This window comes from Amblyomma maculatum, chromosome 3 (genome assembly GCF_055883805.1).
Source record: "Amblyomma maculatum isolate TAMU_Amacu chromosome 3, ASM5588380v1, whole genome shotgun sequence".
Taxonomy (NCBI): Eukaryota; Metazoa; Arthropoda; class Arachnida; order Ixodida; family Ixodidae; genus Amblyomma; species Amblyomma maculatum.
Genome location: NC_139346.1, coordinates 172685225 through 172706268, shown reverse-complemented (window position 1 = coordinate 172706268; position 21044 = coordinate 172685225). Strand labels below are relative to the sequence as shown.

General features: G+C 46.7%; 1 protein-coding gene across 2 annotated transcripts in view; it reads right to left on the bottom strand.

The window, feature by feature from the left end:
* The window catches only part of LOC146196956 (putative monocarboxylate transporter 5), a 38626-nt gene extending 18008 nt beyond the window's left edge, over positions 1-20618 (bottom strand). For both annotated transcript variants that reach the window (XM_084598677.1, XM_084598676.1), the window contains exons 1-2: positions 20342-20618; positions 1401-1632 (exon numbers count right to left, since the gene is read on the bottom strand). In XM_084598677.1, the coding sequence (XP_084454803.1) occupies positions 1401-1632 (232 nt within the window). In that variant the 5' untranslated portion in view covers positions 20342-20618. The remainder of the gene's footprint in view (positions 1-1400; positions 1633-20341) is intronic.
* Between the last annotated feature and the right edge of the window lie 426 nt (positions 20619-21044).

Sequence of the window (21044 nt, the reverse complement as noted above, 5' to 3'; positions counted from 1 at the left end):
TAAAGCTCCTGAAAACAGGCGCTGTGCAATTAAAACAGAACCAGAGCACGAAAACGAAAAAGCTTCCCTCTTAAATAAATAACAACTTTTAAAGGACCAAATGCCGGCCCAAAAAGAAGATAGGTGTAAATAAAACTTTAACAGACGCACGGTCCGAAGGCTATTGATACAACCGTTTCCATAAAGCTCCTGTCACTAATAAATGTTAAACAGGCATTCACTTTTCAAGATCAGGATCAGAATTCACTGAGGTGCGGAGATGTTCTATAGCACATGCGCAGATAGTTCCCTCAAAGCTCTGGTTTGGTTTGTGGGGATTGACGTCCCAAAGCGACCCAATCTATGAGAGACGCCGTAGTAGAAGACTCCGAAAATTTCGACCACATTGGATTCTTTAACGTGCACTAACATCACACAGCACACGGGCGCCTGGCTTTTCGCCTCCAGCGAAAAGCGGCCGCCGAGGCCGGATTCGATCCCGCATCCTTGGACGCAGTAGTCGAGCGGCCACCACCACTGCGCCACTTTGGCGAGGTATTCGCAACTCTGCCGCGATGGCCCACTGGTCAGTGCGCTCGAAAGCTGAATCCGAGGACGGCGGTTCGATCCTGGCCGTTATAGCCGCCTTTTAATTGAGGTCAAAAACAAGGCACTCGTGTCTTGTGCGATAAGTGGCGCTACGGAGGTGCAATTGCCGACAGAAGCCGCAAGGCTATTCCCACATGTAGCCAGCAACAAGATCAGTGGAGGCTAAAGAACCCCACGTGGGGTAAATTTCCAGAGCATTTAATTCACTACGACATCCTTAGTGCCTTGATCCGCTTCGGGACGTTAAACCCTGCATCGCACATAGCTCGCCGGCCTGTAGTTTTTACTTTTATTTTTCCAAACACGCGCCCCCCTAGTTTTCTAGCGTAGTCTTAATTACTGTTCATGAGGGCAGGAAAAACTTCAGAAAGCCAACGTTTGTGAGATGTCGGAAGCTTAGATAATTTCTATCAGCACGTTTACAAAAACATTTTACAGTATTTAATATTTGCTTCCCAATGAGAAGATGTTCAGGAAAGAACCTCGTTTTGCGCGGTAGTTCTTTGCAGAACAATAGAGAGATTTAGCATACCGTGATCCGCGATCCGCTACCGTGATCCGCCACCGCGCGTTCCATTGCGCATGCCCAGATCACTTTGATGCCGATAGATGGCGCCATATACTGGATGTCGGCACATTGACCTGCCGCATCGGAACCAATCAGCTTGTGGAGCGGTGGAGGGTCACGGTGGCGGATCGCGGATCACGGTACACGGTATGCTAAATCTATATAATGATTGCGCTGCACGTGCATGAGTATTCCAGGGTCATCTACACACTCTGGCTCCCCTCAAGCGAGTTCCAACTCTTACATGCGGAGCAGAGGACGGTCATGTGTATCGTGAGCGGAAGCGACGCCTCCTCGCGGCTGGTTTGGAAGTGCTCGACGAGTCCCACGTAGATGACTCCAGCTGCCCGCACGCTCACCGTGGTCATCATCATGCACCAGCTGAGGAAGGCGAGCACCACCCAGCTGCGACGAGAGTCCAAGTCGGCCGGCGCGGTAGCGGAGACCGCCGAGACCGCCGCGCCCGGCGACACCATCTGTGGAGGGAACGTGACACTAAACTGCATATAGACCTCCTTCACTCCGGCTACGTCACGAAAATGCGGTGGCGCTGTCGTCGTTAGTGACTTTCGCGTGGTAGGCAAAAACACGCTTCGGTCGCTTTGCCTACCGTGATTGTGCGATGGCTTGCTGCTGCCGGGGAATGCAGAGCACCATGCCGACTAATCGCGTCGCTATGACATGTGTTGAAAGACACACAAGAGGAAGTTTACTAAGCTTGCATAGGTTTCTTGCCGACAATGGTCGCCGTAAACAGTGGTGGGCCGCCGCGGTGAAGCGCCAAGGCTGGATACCGACGCCTGCTCATCGAATATGTGGCAAATACTTCGTCACGGCTAAGCTGAAACTTATTCACCTTTACGCCAGAGCGGTCTACCGGATCAAAGGTCGCGAATATCTCGAGTTTGGCCTTTTTACGACGCGTGATGGGATCTTGGTACTGTTTTAGTGCTGGTGCGGGCGCGCAGGTAACATATGCACCGGCGTGTTTCTTTGTTGGAGCATGCGTAGATGTTTTACCTTTGTAAACTGTTCCTCAAGCTCGTTTTTTCGCTGTGTATGTAAGCGCAGTGAGCTGCTACGCAAGTGATCTGTGTAGCACTCCTCGATCCGTGATGTACCATATTGCATGGCTAAACTTCGCCGCGTTCACGCCAAATTATTTTAATCTACTTCTTGATGAAGATTGCCACTTCACGTTGACAGCTACTGATTTGGATTGGAGCTGCATTTTGTATTTATGCCGAGCGCTTTTATTTGTATTCACAGCGGCTGATTGTGAATGCGAGTTGTGGGGTTTATCCTACATTGAAACGCGGTCACAGTGGCCGAGACCGAACTGGGCCGCCCTAACTACGGAATCACGGGTGAAGGTAAAAACGGCCCCAGAAAAGAGTTCCTCAGAAGATACAGTCCCGAAAAAAAGGTCCCTGAAATATATAGCCCCGGAATAATCGTCCAGAAAGGTCCTATCAGGAAGCGGCCCCTAGGAAAAAATGTCACCGAAGAAATTGGCTGAAAATCTGCCCGGAACTCACTCCGCGAAAAATTGAACATCTTATTGGACGCCTTCTTTTTTTCTTTTTTTTTTAGAATAGATGCAACTATTGTTTGGGCAGTATGCCCTGGGTGCTTTACAGGTTTACAGGAACTGGAGAAGGCTTGGCGAGAAAGCATTGCAAAAAAAAAAAAAAACGAAAAAAAAAAAAAAAACCAACCCCACCACTATAACATCCAGCGAGTATTATACAGTGCATAGTTCCCAGTTTCCAAACTGGGAAATATCGCTCTTTAATATAGGTCTAATCACCCGGCTAATATTACACATTCGAGAGACGTGTTTGCCCTCGACAGCACACATTTCGGCGCCATAACGTTTTTTTTTTTCTTTGCGAGCACACGGCATCAGTGCCATGTTTTGCAAATTTCAAGCGAACGGGTAGAAAAAAGCACTGTAGCATACATTATGACGGCTAGACACAAGGAAACTCAGTCTACGTTTTTAGTAAACAGAACTACAGAACGTAAAAAAAAAAAATAAAACGGCGGGGTTCAAAATATACATAATGTTCGCTAAAACAATAAACACAATATAAAAACAGTGAAAGTTGATTACAATGAGCGTAATTCATCGCTGATAAGCCAAGCACCAGGCAAGGGGAAAGCTCAACTTTGCAGTACGTTTCACTGCATCTGTTTGGAGAGGTTTTATCCGGGGCCATTTGTTCCTGGGACGTTTTTACCGGAACCCACGGAACCACAGTGGCCGCTGCAGCTCGTAATTGTAATGCAAGCTAACAGCGCGACTACCCGTAATAAAATTGCTACCTTTATCGACGACAGCCGCCCACGAACAAAGCAAATATAACAGATGCGCAGCGTTCTGATCTCAACCAATAACGCAATGATACGCAAACCGTGCGATGTCAAGGCTACCGTTGCCACGCTGACCTAAATCATCTTAACCATACAGCCGCTCGACGCTAGCGAGGTGCTTCGTGCTTACCAAGAACGCTCATTTGCCGCTCGGTGTGAAGAATCCTCCGATTATGCTATGATGCTTCGAGCGGACTATTCGTACGCGGTACGAGCGCTATTTATGAGCGAGAAAAATCGCCGTCAGCTTACTCGACTCAAAGTAGTTGTAAGCATCCGAAGCTTTGTAATTCTCGATGCGTTCCATGCATAATTTTCTGGGAGAAAACAGAAAATAGATGCCAACGTCGCTCATTTTCCTCGGCTGGCAGCAACGCTTCTCTTGTGCGCCTTGAACCCAATCCCCATCGGTACGGCGTGCGGGTCCGTACGCTGCATGCCGTGTACGTAGAGTTTTTCAGTGTATCGCTTCTGTTCTCATCGCTGAGGCTCACGAAATACTAGCACATGGTCACTTCGTCTGCCTAGAAGGCACCTGCAAATCACAATAACACTGCCTTGACAAGCTCGGCCACAGTGCCCCGGCTAGCCACTGTACACCGGCCGCGGTCGTGCTTTTTGCCTACCGTGGGATCGCTGACGAGAGCAGCGCCACCTCGATCGCCTTGTTTGTTTACAAACATGAAGGAGGTCTATAGGGTCATCAGTGTTTGTTTTCTAACACAGGCAGTGCCATAACGCAATTCTATTCTTCTATCCCATGTTCAAAAATAAACATCGCTCGCACAAGAACGTATAAGTTACAATTATTTGCTACACCGCAGCCCCAAATCGTCCTGTCAGGAGCCCACCCGCGCCATTTTTCTCCCGGCCAAGAGAGTGAAAACAGTTTCGACTCATCCTTTCCACGATCGAAAGCGCTCGTCATTGCAAAAATTTCCAGAGCACTGCGGAACCTGCACTGGAGAAATTCTAAATCCTGAGCGTCGCTGCTGCACACGGTATATCGCGCGCCCCTTGTGGCGCTTTTGCTAGCAAGGCCGGGGATCGTGCCACGCAGTGTAGATGTTCTTTCCTTAGCGCGCGTTCCTTGCAGTGCGCATTCAAATGTAGGGTTGGCGGTACGGCGTTGCCCCTATCGCGTGGCATTCTCATAGTTACTTGACATTTTGACACAAGTCGGAAGCATCTGAATCGAAAGAGGCGAGCACGAACTTTCTAGATTTCTTTTGTTTCTTTTTTCTTGTTTTTTTTTTTTCATCGCCCTACCGCTCTCTTCCCACGACGTCATCGCGCTGCAGCCTTCTTCCATGACGTCCCGCTGTTGATAGGATATGCGTCATTACGTCAGCGGCGGCGGTCGATTCCCGATGGAGGATGATTTTTTTTTCTTTGATTGACAAGTTGAGTGCCACTTTCTGCGGACGGACGCGCACTCATACCTATAAGGCTTTCACCTTAAAGCGCAATAAGCAGCTCATAACCACTGTATGTACTGTCTATGGGCTGTCTATGACACTCTAAAGAAATTCTTCAAGGGCTGCGTTGCTGGCTACAGGGCTTGCATAACAGAACCCATTTCCTCTTAAGCAACATTTAATCCGCCAAGGACGACGCCCATTGACTTTTCGTTGCCACATATTTGTAGCGACAAGCGATGAAAACTGTGCCGCAAGCTGTGGAAAATTTCGCGCTGCGTGGCTGTTGTGAAACACACACATGAAGAATGTTAGTGCATAATAGTTTCCATGTATAGCTCAAGCGATATCGGACTTGCATGTGGCATGTGGAGGCCGCGGCGTCGGTGGAAACAGGTGGCGAGATGCAAATTTCACGTGCTTTCATTCAAACAATTTTATTGTTAAAATCGTTTGTTTACCTTGTCAGTAGTACAGTGCAGTAAGATGCACCAATGCAATTTTATTCTGTGTACCGTACGTCGAGCATTCGCGGGCGGTTCAGTGTACGCTATGCAGAGGCGAAACGCGCCGACCGCTGATGGGTGGTGCGCGTTGTTTTCCGATGCATACGCTGGATGTCCAAGCTAAATGTATACAAGTTTTTAATAAACGCATAGTCTCTTAGCTCAGCGAAGCCAACTGAGAGTTGCCGTTTAGGGTCGTCTATCCTAGGCCGAAGCATTTCTCTCGTTCTCCAATGTTAATTTATTTGAAAAGAGTAATGAGATGCATATTTAATTATTGTCTTGAGGAACAAAGTGGGAATCTAAAAGTGTAGGTCGTCTTGAAAAACAGATAGTATCAGTGTTTCCATTAGCATACAATTTACTTTGCTTTATTTACTGGCCTTCAACGAAAGTTCTCACGTGACCAGCTACTCATGCATCTCTCTCTTATACAGCACATGCAAAGCCGCATCGGGAAAACTTCTTCGAAAAAAAAAGACAACGCAATTTTGTTCTCAGAAGCACGTATTGTGACACTGAAGTGACGTCACTGCGCATTGAAGCTTTTGTTGTTGCTGCTGAGCGACCTGTCGTTTGTAAATGCAAACAATGTTTCTACGGTGACCTAGAACTGTTGCTTAATTGCTTTTTTCCTGAAGTCAGGAACTGAAAACTTCGCTAATAATTTGCATTTACTAATTAGCGAACTCTGGAGAGCGAAAAAATAGTGCAGGTAAGGCCACGCAACTCACAGGACAAGAAATGCGAGACGTACGCACACAAGCGCTTGTGAGTGTACGTCTCGCCTTTCTTGTCCTTGTCTTTGTTCGCGCAATAAAAAAAAAAAAACCCCTACCTCAAGATGAACTACCAACTCGCCCAGCAGGAAGTTTTAATGGAGGTTACATTTAGGTTTGCCACCTGGTACGTTGATACTGTAGCGGAACCGAGAATTGGGGTTGCGGTCAAGTATACTTGTTTTGTCAGGCGGCTTTTGCCAGAAAACTAATTAATGGCTGTAATTTCTTTTTCAGAAGAAATGTTACATAAAGCTATTGCGTAAGACGAATACAATCTGCAGCACTCCGACGCTGTTTTCAACTGCCGCGGTCAGTTCTGGTCCGCGGATAGCTATTAATGCGAAAGCACTTTTGATGCGCGGGTGGCGTAGATAGGACGTGTGAGCACGAGATGTGTACAGGAGATAACGCCGATAAGAGCGAGGATAACTAGCGATAACCAAGCAATTAACTGAGGGTCATTAATGATAATTAGAAAAATAATAGAAATGTGAGTTTATTAGTTACAGACATGATTGAGATAAGAGAGATGAGGCTGATAATGCCTCTCAAAGGCAATTTAGATAACTACTAGACGGTAAATATGTGACGTTATCAGAATAGAAAGGTAGTGGTAGTGATAATTAGTGACTGAACTACGTATGGAACTTACAATACTTTCCCATTTCCGCACGTAAGGAAGCTTAAGTGCACCCCTGTAATTTTTACGTGCAACAGTCAACGAAGCTGTTTTGAAGCATTCAAGATTTCATTAACGTTTCTTAGCGACTGTACGCGTGCATTGGAGAGTAGGCGTCATCATCATCAGCCGGAGTATACATACTGCAGGGCGATGCTGTGCTAACTGCAGCTACTTGATCCGTGCAAATGTTTTAATTTCATCCGCTCACCTAACTTTATCTCTCATGGTAGTCGTTTTTGCATGAATAAACGTATATATTTTTGGTCTTAGGTCTGTCACAGATGGGCTTATTCCCGGAGCAGCCGATGGGTTATTACGTAAACGGGGGACCCCCTGCTACGCTTACCTTCTCTTGGAATCCAATTGGTTACTCATAGAGACCATCGGTTATCCTCGTTTCGAAATAGACTACCACCTACGTAATCGTTGGAAAAACGTGGCACGCTGCCAGCATTTGTCTACAAAAAGGCGATATCCAACAATAAAAAGTGCAGTTCCTATCTACTTGTTGCCATAGGGGAAAAAAAAAGCGATTGGCGCTGTATATTATTCAAAAATCCCCAAAGGGGTTCCTGTTTTAGGCTTTTTCCTATAAGCGCCTTTAGCGCTCAAACGTTTAGAACAAATTACAGGAGAGGAGCCGTTTATGGGTGCGGAAGGTTCCGCCCCGCGGAATGCAGCCCTTTATAACAGTACTGTAGAAGTCCATGACAGGGCCCGCCTGACATCTCGAAATATGAAAAGGAAGAAGGCGGAGCAACGCATTGCTGCACATGATGGCTGCTGTAAACTGGCTGTCTTCTTATGCTGCCGCCGTTAAGATTTTTGCGACGTACATTCTCACATCTGCGCACACAAAGCCGCTTTAAGGAATATATTATAGTTTAAAAGATAAACGCGACATCATGCTTTAAGCGCCATTGGCCGCACGTTATAGCCGCGATAGATATTAATTGCTCACAAATTCAAAATAACCATCTATGCATAGAACTGCGACTGGCAATTGGCGTTCTCCACGAAAGAAGAGACCGAATAAAACTACAACAAACAGAAAGGGCGGCATTAGTTGGGAGAATCCACCATGCAAAACCACGACCATTGGCCGGTGTGGTGTTAGCAGCGATAAGAAAGAAAATGGAGAAGATGGATACCATGTCGGCTCAAATTCTCTGAAACACAGGAAAGAATGCACACAAAATGTTGAGAGACAGGGTAGGAAATACAAATATAGTCAGGATTCGAGGAAAAGATAAAGGTGAATGCGAGGATGCAAGTAACATGTAACGACGTTGCATATGTAGAATTTATAACACAAGAAAGTCTGAGCAGAGCCATTTGACTTTTTTTTTTTTTTTTTCCTGAAAACGCGACATGGGTTTTAGACCAGTGCTTTTGAAATACGGGTCCGCGGACCACGGGTGGTCCGTGAGGCGATTTTTGAGATCCGCGAAACCCACACAGAAACAAAAAATTAGCTGTGGTTTAGCTCTGGTTAACCCTAATTAAATTGTGAAAACAATGGCGGAAGCTTCTTCGGCCTGCTACATTATTCCCCTATCATGCTCTATCAGTGTAAGGTGCTACATTATTGGGGACACTTAAGCTCATCCTTTAAAAGTATGACGTGAGAGCGTAAGCTACCAGCCCACATATAAAGTCACGCTTCAACCAAGCTGTATGGACGTGCCTAAGTGTCGTAGGGGTATCGAGAATGCAAACGGTTCTGGCAGGCTGATTCTGATATCACCCTCCCATATGAAAGGAGCGACCCGAGTTGGAAGCTCCTGCCCGTGGCATAGGCGTAGCGTGAATTCAAATGTCATGGCAGGCTGATTGTCATCTTCTTCTTCTGTTAGACGCAGAGCCGGCTCGGGGACCACGGACACGGACACAGCACACAGCGACAAGCGGTTAGACTTGCCGTACTATTGATTTCACAATAAAGGAAAGCTTTGTGAGGTTTAGCGTCCCAAAGCGACTCAGACTATGCCGTAGTGGAAGACTCCGGAAATTTTGACCACCTGGGGTTCTTTAACGGGCACTGACAACGCACAGCACACGGACGCCTTGCTTTTCGCCTCCATCGAAAAGCGGCCGCCGAGGTCGGGATTCGATCTCGCACACTTGAGAGCAGTAGTCGAGCGCTGAAACCACTGCTCCACTCCGGTGGGGCGCATGATAGCTTGGGCCTGGCTTACCGCAATTTTTCAGGGTCAAAAACACGGAGGTTAAAAGTCGACTTTACTCCAGACGGGGCTGAAGTGCAAAGCGGCGACGTGGTGCTGGGAGGTGCCAAATCAATTCAAAGTTTTAGTGGCATGTAAACCACCGCCGACGCGTCACCTCTTCCCCACGTCCTCTGCAGGCCGTGGCGCGCTGGCTTCTCAGGTACGCGTTTTTAGAGGCGCCCCCCCCCCCTCTTCTGTATCAAGACCCCCCCCCCAGAAGTCCCTGACACATCCATGGCTGAGAACCACTGTCGTAGGTATAATGCAAGGGCACTGAAGGGCTTAATGAGCAAAACAGAATAAAATACAGTGGTGACGACACAACGAGTGCAATAAAAGCGACGGAGAAAGTGAATGCCGACAGAAGTCGAAATACACAAAAAATACAAACCCGAGAAAGACTAATTGCCCCCCTGAGCCATTATAGGCACTGAAGATAGAGAGCCTCATCTAATCAGAGAGGAATTGCGTGTTTATGATGGAAAGAAACGTCACTAATTCATCTGTGACGTAAGTAGACTCACATGCGCACTAAAACCAGATATACTGCATGCAGGTGTGCAGCAGCACGCCTTTAAGAATCACAGCCTGTATTGGTCGAGTTGTCCACTCGTCTTTCGCTCTGATTAAAATCATCGACAGACGTGCTCTTCATCTTTCGAGCATTTTTCTAAGGTTTATTTTCTGATTGCTGGACCTCCGGCAATTGCGGCCCGAGCCACCAGTGGCAATAATTATCCTTAAATTTTCACAACCAGTTTTCACGTCTTGTTCGAAAATAAACCCTCTCCCTCATCCATACAAAACGAGGAGTGTGGCTACGAGTACTGTATATAAATGTTCATGTTATCAGTCATTACACAATCAGCCAGTTTCTGGTGTGCTAAAACCGAGGAGGTTGCTAAAACCGCGTCACTGAGCTATACAGTAGCAATCGGGTATAGTGCGCTTATTTCTGTACAGCTTTGCGCAATGAGCCCCCGAACACCCTTGCAAGTTGTGTACGCACTTCTTCAGCGATTTTCTGCGTTTTCTCCCTACTTTTCATCCATATATTAACCAACGAAATTAAACGAAGAAATGACGAATACATCAGACGCCAACTTACGTGACTACTTTCGGACTACTTTCGGAGCTGGTCCAGTTCGGCCAATCTGCTGCACGTCACCAGAAGAACGACCACAGGCTCATCGCTAACTGTTACGCTGAGAAGAACTCTCACGCACCGCACTGCGAATGTGTGTTCAAGTCTCGCCAAGGCAGCATCAAGAAAATAATTTTAAAAAAAAAAAACGGAACAGACAGTAGACTTTGCGCAGGATTTTGTCCGTGCTCGGCACCCTGATCACGCACCGCACGAGCAAGCGTTTTTTTTTTTTTCCCCTTCTTTCGATAACGATGCCAACACGCGCCTGCTGACGTACGCGTTGTTTCCCCTCTCAGCGATAGCAGGTGTATGTGATATCAGGGCCACCTAACTTGAGTCTGCGTTTCTCTTATCAAAGTTTGCACAGGACTTTCTTCAAGGTTAGCGAGAGATATGAAGGAGGCGGGAAGGAGGAGAGGAGGGGCAGAGCCGTGGTATATCGCGACCAAAAACGCCGCGTGTAGATCGGCACGCATAAATTAATGCCATCATCACGTGGACAGGTAATTAAGGTGAGGACCAGATCACGATATTACACGTGGCGCACAAAACAGAGTTGCGCGCCGAAAATGTGACGTAATAAGGGATGTGACACAAAAGACACGTGACGTATACTTTCTAGTCAATCTTGCACATTCATGGCCTCATTCCTTTTTCACCGCTGACGCTGTTGCCATAGTTGCATTACGTGAAGGTGGCCTAAAATTCGTAACGTGAGAAAGCGCGAAAGCAACGAGGACACAATATAAGCCACATAGACGACAGGACAAGCACTGAACTACCAACTATATTTTATTGGTATGCAGCCCACAATTTATACAAACAATACCATCACGCCCCCAGTTATCAATTAGACATCCATGACATCTCATCCCGCACCAGCAAACACCCATTACATTTATCACTCAAAGGAGATAGAAGCAATCAGCTCCGAGACGTACCTCCAAAAGCGAGGAAATAAAAAACAGCCTAGGTATATGCAGAAGAAAAAAAAAACGCAGTTTCTTTTCTCCTCGAGCTGATTGCTTCTATCTTCCCTCCAGTCAGGGTTGCAATCGATAATTGGACACGCGATGGTTTTGTTTGCATAAATTATGGCCTACATTTCAATGAAAATTCTGTTAGTATTCCAGCGCTTGTCCTCTCTCTTATGTATCTTCTGTTGCGTCCCCGTTCCTTTTCCGCTGCCACTCTCTGCACGATGAATCACCGACTACACCTCACCGAGTTATTCGACGCCCCACAATTATTTTTCACGGTAGTACACGTACATTGCTATCTTGCTCCCTGACCAGGGGGCGAATGACGGCTAGCAGTAGCGTAGTGTATTTGCAGTGGCTCGACATACGCCTTTTTCCTGCTTGCGTGCACGTCTCTGTCAAAGCTCAATAGAGCAACGCACAGAGTAACGGACTGCGGCCTCCCATGCTGACAGCCGGTTTTTCTCTCTTTCCAAAGCCGTCACTCAGGACGTCAGTAACCGGCCGGAGGGAAGTCTTTCGAGGCGGTTTTTTCCTCGAGAACGCCGCCAGCGACGAATTCTTCCGGCTCAACATTTCCGTCAAGGTTCAGCGACGAATTAAGGCCACCCTTCGCCCGCCCCCCCCCCCCCCCCCCCCTTTTTTTCCTCGCGTTCCAAGCTAAAACCGACCTGTCACATATATGCAAGGCTTGTACGTGTGATGAATTTCGAGGATCATGCTCCAGAAGAATGTTTTCTCGAACTAGTTGGAACATCGCTACTGCGACAGCCTGCAGTTGAACGACACAAAAGGTTAACAGCACCAGCCTCATGTATCATGCGATAGCCTTTTGCCTGTCACTTTCAGTGGGAAACATCTCTGGAGGATATTATAATGAACGATTAAAATAATATTGACGGAAGAGTACCCTTTGGCTGTTAGGAAAAACGAAAACAAATGGGTTAGCTGGCAGACTAAAGTATTTTCTCTCGCCAATTAACCTTATTCCCAATCTCAAGTTATGCTCACGCACACGGGCAAGCTATATAAATGGTAATTAAACTCCTCGCATAAAAACTGAATTTAGGTCTGTGCTGAGCCAGTTTCAGCTGCCATATGCGTGGCGCAGTGTATGTAAATCACATGAAGCCAGCTGTGCCGCTGATGCGTCACCGACTGTTTCAACGTAGCGTCAACCTATTGCCGACACGGGTTCCTTTATTTCTGTGTGTAAGTTTTCCTGGATCATAAAGAAACCAGTACACATGAAGCGAAAATGTTCACGGGAGCAGGAGGCGATGCAAGAAAAGACGCGTACAGTACGCGCTCTTGTACTGCGTACACGCCGAACGGCAGGTCCCGTCATGTTATTAACGCTGGTCTACTTTGAAAAATAAGAAAAAACAATGATATGACAACTATGCTCAGTCTTAAAATGCACGACGCGACAGTATTGATGCGCCCCGTGTGCGACTCCCCTGGCGGAGTTTCCTCCGCGTACATGCACTCTGCTACTCGCATCATCGCTATTCCCTAATTTGCGCCTTCATTATCTCATGCATATTTATCGCCATAAAGTCCTAAGCTATGACCAGTTATGACATTATGTGAAAAGCCACCCGGAACATAAAGCCTCGCTTTAACCAGGTAGTATAGTACGAAAGGTTAGTGTGTCTCGCTAGGATTCAAGAGTCCCCATGGGTTCGATTCTCATCTCACCCTCCCACTCACAGTAGCCCCATGCAGTTGGCAAAGCCTGCCATCTCTGTAGTTTCCTGTTGTCTTATGACGTCATAGAACCCGACAGCCAAGTTCGACGATATCTACTGCCAGCTACCACCTGCCAGAGGTATGCCTGTTATCCCTGGGGAACGGAGCCTTTAGCTTTGTCGCCTTCACACAACAAAACGCTGTACTAAATAATACCGCGGTAATGGACTCAATAATATGGTGCCCGCCATCTGCCAAAGTCACACGCAGTGTGGTTCTGCGTGACTAAGCCGTAGTTGGAACACTGAAATGAGCAACGCTGTCCGTCATCTATGCACACAGCCTCGCTTCTGAAACGACCCAGGTGAACGGCGCGGAGATGGCTCCTGACTGCGCATGCAGTATAGAACAATCACAGTGCCTATGGACAACACAGGTTTGTTTCAAAACTTTCAAAGAAAAGCTCCCTGAGCGTTGCCACGCAGTCGCGACCTCAGAAACGACTTGAGGGTGCAGGAAATCGGCACCGGGCGGCACCACAGGCGGCGGTGATATTCGCATCAAGAGCGAAGCCCGAGCGAGAACAGGCGAGACTTTGTCGTCGGTCTAGCGGGCTTCGAGGCTCACGTAAGACAGTATTACTTACTGGACTGTTGCGCGGGCCTGACTTCAGCAAAGCTGGAGTTGTAGCCCGAGGTCTAAGCACCTGTTGTAAGTACTCCGAAGAGAAGATGTTTTACACCTGCTTGTACCAGATGAAAATGTCTGTAAGCAGCGTCTTTCATACAGGTGCGGTATAACGCTCCTCCCATGCTGGTGCGCTGTGTGGTATACGGCCGGAAATATATATGGCCGGAAATATATTCTGTGATGCTGAAAGTGCCCCGCCGGGATGGTGCAGTGGTAAGACGCCCGGCCACTGTCCGGAGTTCCCGGGTTCGAACCTGACCTCGGCGGCTGCGTTTCGATGGAGGCGAAACGAAGAGGCGTCCGTGTGCTGTGCGATGTCAGCGTACATTAAAGATTCCCAGGTAGTCAAAATTACTCCGTAGCCCTCCACTACGGCTCCCCTTTTCTCTCTTTCCACTTTCACTCCCACCTTCATCCCTTCCCTTACGGCGCGGTTCAGGTGTCCACATAGCAGGTGTGACAGATACTGAGCCTTTCCCTTCCTGTGAACCAATTATTTATTTATTTATTTATTTATTTATTTATTTATTTATTTATTTATTTATTTATTTATTTATTTATTTATGCTGAAAGCCTACACTGTAAAACATATGTATGAAATTACATCTATTTTAAAAGAAAATTTCTGTCCCCGTACAGAGAATATCTGTTCTACTTCATTGACCGAAATAAGTTCACGAAAAAAAAACTAATTTTCTGTTTTACAATCAAAACCTTGATTGGAGCAATTCGATATATTTTGTCGTTTGTTATATTTTCTACCGCGAACTGATTATTACTTGAAAAGTAGGTAAAGGCTGAATAGAAAGCTGAATGGTATGACAACACCAAAGGCGCTGTCTGACGAGCCCCGCCGGGGTGGTGCAGTGGTAAGACGCCCGACTACTGTGCCGGAGTTCCCGGGTTCGAACCCGACCGCGGCGGCTGCGTTTCGATGGAGGCGAAACGAAGTGGCGTCCGTGTGCTGTGCGATGTCAGCGCACATTAAAGATCCCCAGGTGGTCGAAATTACTCCGTAGCCCTCCACTACGGCTCCCCTTTCTCTCTTTCCACTTTCACTCCCACCTTCCTCCCTTCCCTTGCGGCGCGGTTCGGGTGTCCACAGAGCAAGTGTGACAGTTACTGCGCCTTTCCTTTCCTGTGAACCAATTTAACTTTAACTTAACTGTCTGACGATCGGCTGCCTAACAATGTCGATTCGAAAGAAAACTAGTGGCGCCACATTGAGGTGAGTTGTTGGTTGGCTCCCTGCTACAGTGGTATCTGTTATACGTTTTCCACTTGCCGCTATTTGGTGGCTAGACAGCCGCTGTGCGCGGCCAAGTTTATGGGTGCCATCGAGTATTGCCAGCGCCGAGAGATATTCGTGAGAAGGAGTTAACAAGGTTTTCACCTTAAAAATGGTGTTCACTGAAGAAATCGGCGCTTAACGCAATTTATTTTTGTTACAGGCAGAAAAACATGTGAAATTACAGACGAATAAAAAAAAAAGGTGTATTTGCAACCTTCCTTCAACTGCGAAAAAAAAAAATAATAAAATCATAAAACGCCGTATAACAGAAAATATTTGTCGATTTACAAAATTTTTTCTATCAATTAAAAACAAAAAACTGTAAAATCACAGAAAAATTAAAAATAGAAAACATAGCAGAACAGAAAATTTCCGGCAGGACAGCTTCCAGAAAATTTTTGGATTTTTCAACAAAATTTTATTACAGAGTACACCACAGAACCGCCCACCCATGTCGCCAACCCGGAGTTCTTTGTTCGCTGATAACTGTTCACTCTATACTGTACAAATAAATCAAGAAACAAATCGGGAACAAGCTTCAGGAAGAGTCTGTCACTCTCGTACAGGTGATGGCTCCACAGCGAATGGCCTCCAATGCATAAGCGAAACTGCGGTTTTACGTACGATGCAGCGAGTCGTTAGAGTTAAGAGAAAAAGCTGTTCCTGTTACGGCGATCACTAAATTAGCTGTGCTGCGTATAAATACAAAACGAAATGCGACAGATGACGATGACGATACACCGCCCGCAACTCACTCTTCTGAGCTGTTCTGCTCTTTATTTCTCTTGTAAGCCGCCCGGCTATCCCCGTAAATCTCCCGGGCTATCGGACGGCACTATAGGACACGCCACAGCTGCTGTTAAGGCCGCTACCTGAGTTATGCGAGCAGAGCGCACCCCACACATTTTCATTGATGATTTTCTTATCGCGTAAACTGCATATCAAATCTTCGTATACAGCGCTGCTGGCGCAACATTTTTTGTTCACAATGCATGCGCTGCGTGCGAGAATTTCACAAAGAGCTATCGGCGTAAAGCTTATTCACGGGCTGCGTGACAGCAGCTTCACGAATTGCACACGTTGCGAAGCAAGCAACGAGAACCTTGTCGCATGACGTCCCCTTGGGGTGAGTAAATAATCAGAGTAATATAAGGTGTCTCGATGCATTCACATCCGCAGCGCAGGGCATCGAGGCAGCGCAAAAGCAGCTGTGCTGTCGCTGCGTGCTGCTACTGCGTCAATGCAAATCACACGCATTGCGGCTATCTATGCATACACGCATTCATTTTACTTAAAGGAAAGTGTCATCGTCACAAGTGAAATTTACTTTGGGGCACGGGATGGCGGCGCCGAGCTGTGGAAAAGATTCTGGAATCTTGAAAGCGCTCAAACGTGGCGTGTTGCAGAAGCTTGACAAACATGATATATATATATATATATGAAGAGACTAGTTAGACACATTTATTTGTTGTCAACGACCTTTATCAAGACTTACGTCGCTTGAGACTGCCTTTTTAAGCAGTCACGGCTACAAAACAAACAAAGCTATAAAGTTGACACGAGTAAGGACAGTTCTTAACAAGGGACATCATATATATATATATATATATATATATATATATATATATATATATATATATATATATATATATATATATATATATATATATATATATATATATATGTGTGTGTGTGTTGTTTTTTTTCTTCTACTTTGTGTTTATTTATCTTACCCCTAAACAGATTACATTACTAATTTCTGTGATTATCCAAGTAAACATTAAAAAAAATACATAAAGTACCATCCCCAACGCTTTCCTTGGCCTCGCCGACTGGTGGCTTCTTTCCTTCATATATATATATATATATATATATATATATATATATATATAAGTAGTTTCCGTTGGCTTCCGTAATTAAAAGTAGAAGGCAGTAGACACTTCTTAGAGACATATTTATTTGTTGTCGACCTTTATCAAGACTCTTGGTCTGGCTCCGACCGAAACGTCGACAGCAAATAAATGCGTCTCTAAAAGAATTGTCTACTCCCTTCTATATACATATATAGTCGTGGAGCACTGCGTGCAGAATCAAAGCATTTAAGAATTTCTTGCACGTATGCACCTAAAAGTAAGAACCCTGGATAAGACGGGGAGAGGGGAGTCAAAGAAGGTATTCAAAGTACGTGAGGGCATATCTTGGAGCGCAGGCTTGTATAGAAATCAGAGGCGCGCAGTTCATACTCCACAGTTTGAGGCAACAGCACGGCTTGATTTCTTCTTGCTATTGACGCCTTCAGTGGATGTTTAATCATTACTCATCTCTTGCCGTGCACGACGCACATGTTTTGCAGCACTTCTTTATGACAGCGTGGTGGGGAATTTAAGCGGAGTCTGTCCAGACAGAACTGACTTTTTTTTCCCCTGAAAAACGAGACGATAGACGTCAGAAAGAAACCGATTCGTGCTCATGCAGCGTTTGTTCACAAATCCTGGTACCGAAACTATTAACTTGGCCGCCTCTGCTGTCTTAAGGTTGATTTGATATCAGAACATATGCAAAGTATGGAGTCAATAGCCGGGGTGACCACATTACTTCGTACCGTGTAAGAGAGAAGTTTCTGTTGTCGTTTTTTAATAAAAAAAATCTCAATGACCGTTTTTTTATTCTACACATGAAATTAGTTACTGCCCACCGCACTAGCTCAGGAGGTTTGGCATTTCTCTAACAATCTCAAGGTCCCGGGATCGCATCCCGGACGTGACGGCTGCGAATGCAGGAGCGCTCATTGTTGTCTGATGTCAGCTCAAATTGAAAGCTTCAGGTGGAGGAGACATGTCGGCACAGGTAGTGAAACCCCCCATACCGCCGGATCAAATTAATGGGCACAAAATGTATCCTGCGAAAGCGACCCCCCCCCCCCCCCCCCCTTCCGTGCCGTGGGTTGCTCATAAACGCCCTGAATCGAAACTTCCCTCTGTTGCGACCAAGAAGGTTATATTTTAAATATAGATATAACGTCCTTGATCCCGGCTCACAACTGATGCACGTGTTCTTGAAAACAGAAAACTCAAAACACATACAGAAAGATGCGAAAAACGCAGCGAGATAGCCGAGATCGACAAAATCCCAAAGCAAAAAAGCGTGATCATTAATTAGTGACACCGATGCCATTGCGGTACCTCCTGGCTTATTTTCGGTTTTATATCCGATAAGTATTAGAACTTGAGGTTTGGAGACTAAATATCTACGTGAAAGAAATGTTAGCCTGAAACTCAACATCAGCCGTAACTTGTACTGACACTTTTTCAAATGCTGTCAGGTAACAACAGTTGCAATCTGCCGAACACAGGTGCGCCTTTTCGTTTTTCACTAGTCTTCAGCACTCCTTCCTTAAAATAAAAATCGTTTAAATAAAATTCTCCTTGTCACTTTAACTTTATAACCTTTAAGGATCTCAAGAGCCTCAGAGCATTTAGAAAAGAACACATGCGCGTAGCAGCACTCATGAAATATTCAAAAGTGTTTGTGACGCCGAGAAACATATCGGAAAAGTATTTAACACCGCTACAAGAAACACTATGCCCCACCTCCTCCCGGTTTTCTGAGTTCGTTTTATTCACAAACCCTCAGACATTTTATTCCTACACAGTCATTCGTCGAGGTGTGATGAACCCAGCTATTTTAACGCGGTTCAGGACAGGTCGAGATCGCCGCAGATCGTAAAGCGTAGATCTTTTATCGAACCCACGTTGTAAAGTTCACTTAGTTAAACATTCATTCAGCGTTTTACTATAGGCTGTCAGAGTCGCTAACGATGTACGCTGTAATTGCGACAGACCGGCGCGCATCTGCATTCTGCACACGTGTGGTGCTGCCATTATATATCTTCTCGTATTCATCGCTCCCTTTCCGGTGGAGAGCTTCACCTGCAGCGAAGCAAAAATTCGCGCTCACCTTCACGGCTTAGTGCTGGCCTTAGTTTCTTTTCCGTTTCATACGCTGCTCTTAGTTGCGCTCTTATGTGCTATGCAACTTTTGACACAAGCGCCGCGTTGCGTTATTCCAAGCGTTGACTGGCTCGATATTTAGGGATCCACCAACTGCCACGTAATCCGTGGTCGTCAGTTTATCTGGCCTGCTGGGAAGCGATCCACGATGCAGTCCTGAAGTTGAAGTCAAGTCCCATGATGGCGCTCATGCGTTTTGCGTGTTTCCCCTCATTGGGAACCGGTTGATCACCGGTCAATGAAAAAAGATTTCGCCATTAAGATGACAAATGATCTCTCTTGTGTCGGGGCGGAAGCGACAGAGGCGGGGTTGCGACATGCGCACTTCCGCTGGATTATACAGTTCCAGGTTACCCGTGCACGTACATGAAGCTCTTCAGCGCGGTTGGCATTTCATATAGCTAGCGGCAAAATACGCTCCATTCCTGACATATTGGTTGGCTAGACAGCAACGAAAAGGTTGGCTTTGTAAAGGTCGTCAACGAAACTTAAAAGTTGTTCTGTAACAGATCGATTGGGAGCCGCTGCTGTGTGAGACAGCGCAGATGGAAGCGTCAGTTTGCCGCTTGAAAGCCAGAGCAACGCTAAAGAAAAGGAGAGGGAAGGAAAGAAAGAAAGAAGCGCAGGTAGGAAGAAAAAACTAAAAATCTTACGGTTTCTGCGTTTCCCATGCGACCACCCTCTACCGCTCACCAGCTGCCAAAGTTTCCGCCTCTCTCTCTCTCTCTCTTCTCTCAGCCATTTTCGACAAGCACGCGTAGGCGACGTGCAGGAATGTTATTAGCGTTCAAATGATTTTCGGACGTTACTTCCGTGCAAGGAGTTGCCAAAGCATTTGGTTTATACCGGTCGCTCCCCCTTTCAATGGGAGGCTTATCATGTGTGTTTCTTTCACAAAGGAAAAAAGCGCATACAACACGCACGTAGATACAAAGCGCCATTGACTGTTTCGGACAGAATCCGCGACTACCATCCTCAGTAAAGGCAAGCTGGAAACTCTGCACCGTCCTTGCTACCACTTTCTACCATCAGGATAGCCATTCATTTAAGTCAAATGTCGCTGAATATAAGGGCAAAAATTGATCCTGACAGTGGCGGTTGGCAGCCACCACTCCCAAAAGGCAGGTCACACGTCCTAGGAATTCAGGTTAAACCTCTACCATGAAAAACGTCGGAGGCCACCAGCGGTCGATATAACAGGTTCGTGTTCTAGACATGGTGCTCCTCCTCCAAAAAGAAAAGAAAAATGACGTTTCCCAGGCGTTGAAACTTTCCTGAATGCATCTAGGATGAATTGTATCCAAAGAGGCTTAAAGGAGTAACCTCTAAGAATAGCATAAAAACTCAGCATAACCATCAAGGCATTGCTTTGAACCAACATACCTTTCTTCGCGTATACACGTCCCTCAGGCCGACGGCCTCAGTCGCATCCTGATCGGCGACGCGCCAGTTGTCACCGGCCTCGAACGCCGGGGCATCAGGAACGCAGTATTCAAGCCGTTGACTTCACAAGCCTACAGGGGCGAGCCGCGTACCCTTCGGCGCAGTCGTTCCGAGCGCTAGAGCGACGCTTTTAGCCGCGCCGCCGAGCTCGTCGCCGGCACATGTGCGGGATCGTTGCGACAAGCGCGTGCCCCCGGTCGCCCTGGGCAGCAGCAACCGCAGACGCAGGAAGGGAGTAATAATAACGAAAAGAAAAACCAGGCAGAGAGATTGAGAGCGCCAGAGGGAGCGGTAGTAGCATAAGGGGGAGAGTCGTCAGAGTGGGAAGCTGGCATGTTATACTGCAGGGGAAACAGTGGAAACCAGCTGCTAAGCTTGTGTGTACATACGCACTGGGAAGTGAGGGAAGAAAGAGCGAGAGAGGATTCGAGCGCGCTCACATTTGAAAGAAGGAAAGCGGCTAGGTGAGAGCCAGCGCTCGACGCAGCGGCCGAGCCGGTCCTGAGTTGTGGGGAGGGTGATGCATTTGCAGGCTCGACGTGCCCAGCGATTTCAGCAAGTCTGCAGATGGTATTGCAGGGAAGCTGCCCTTTGGTCACTTAAACGTCGTCACTGTCGCCATGGTAGGCAACGTCCAGAAAGG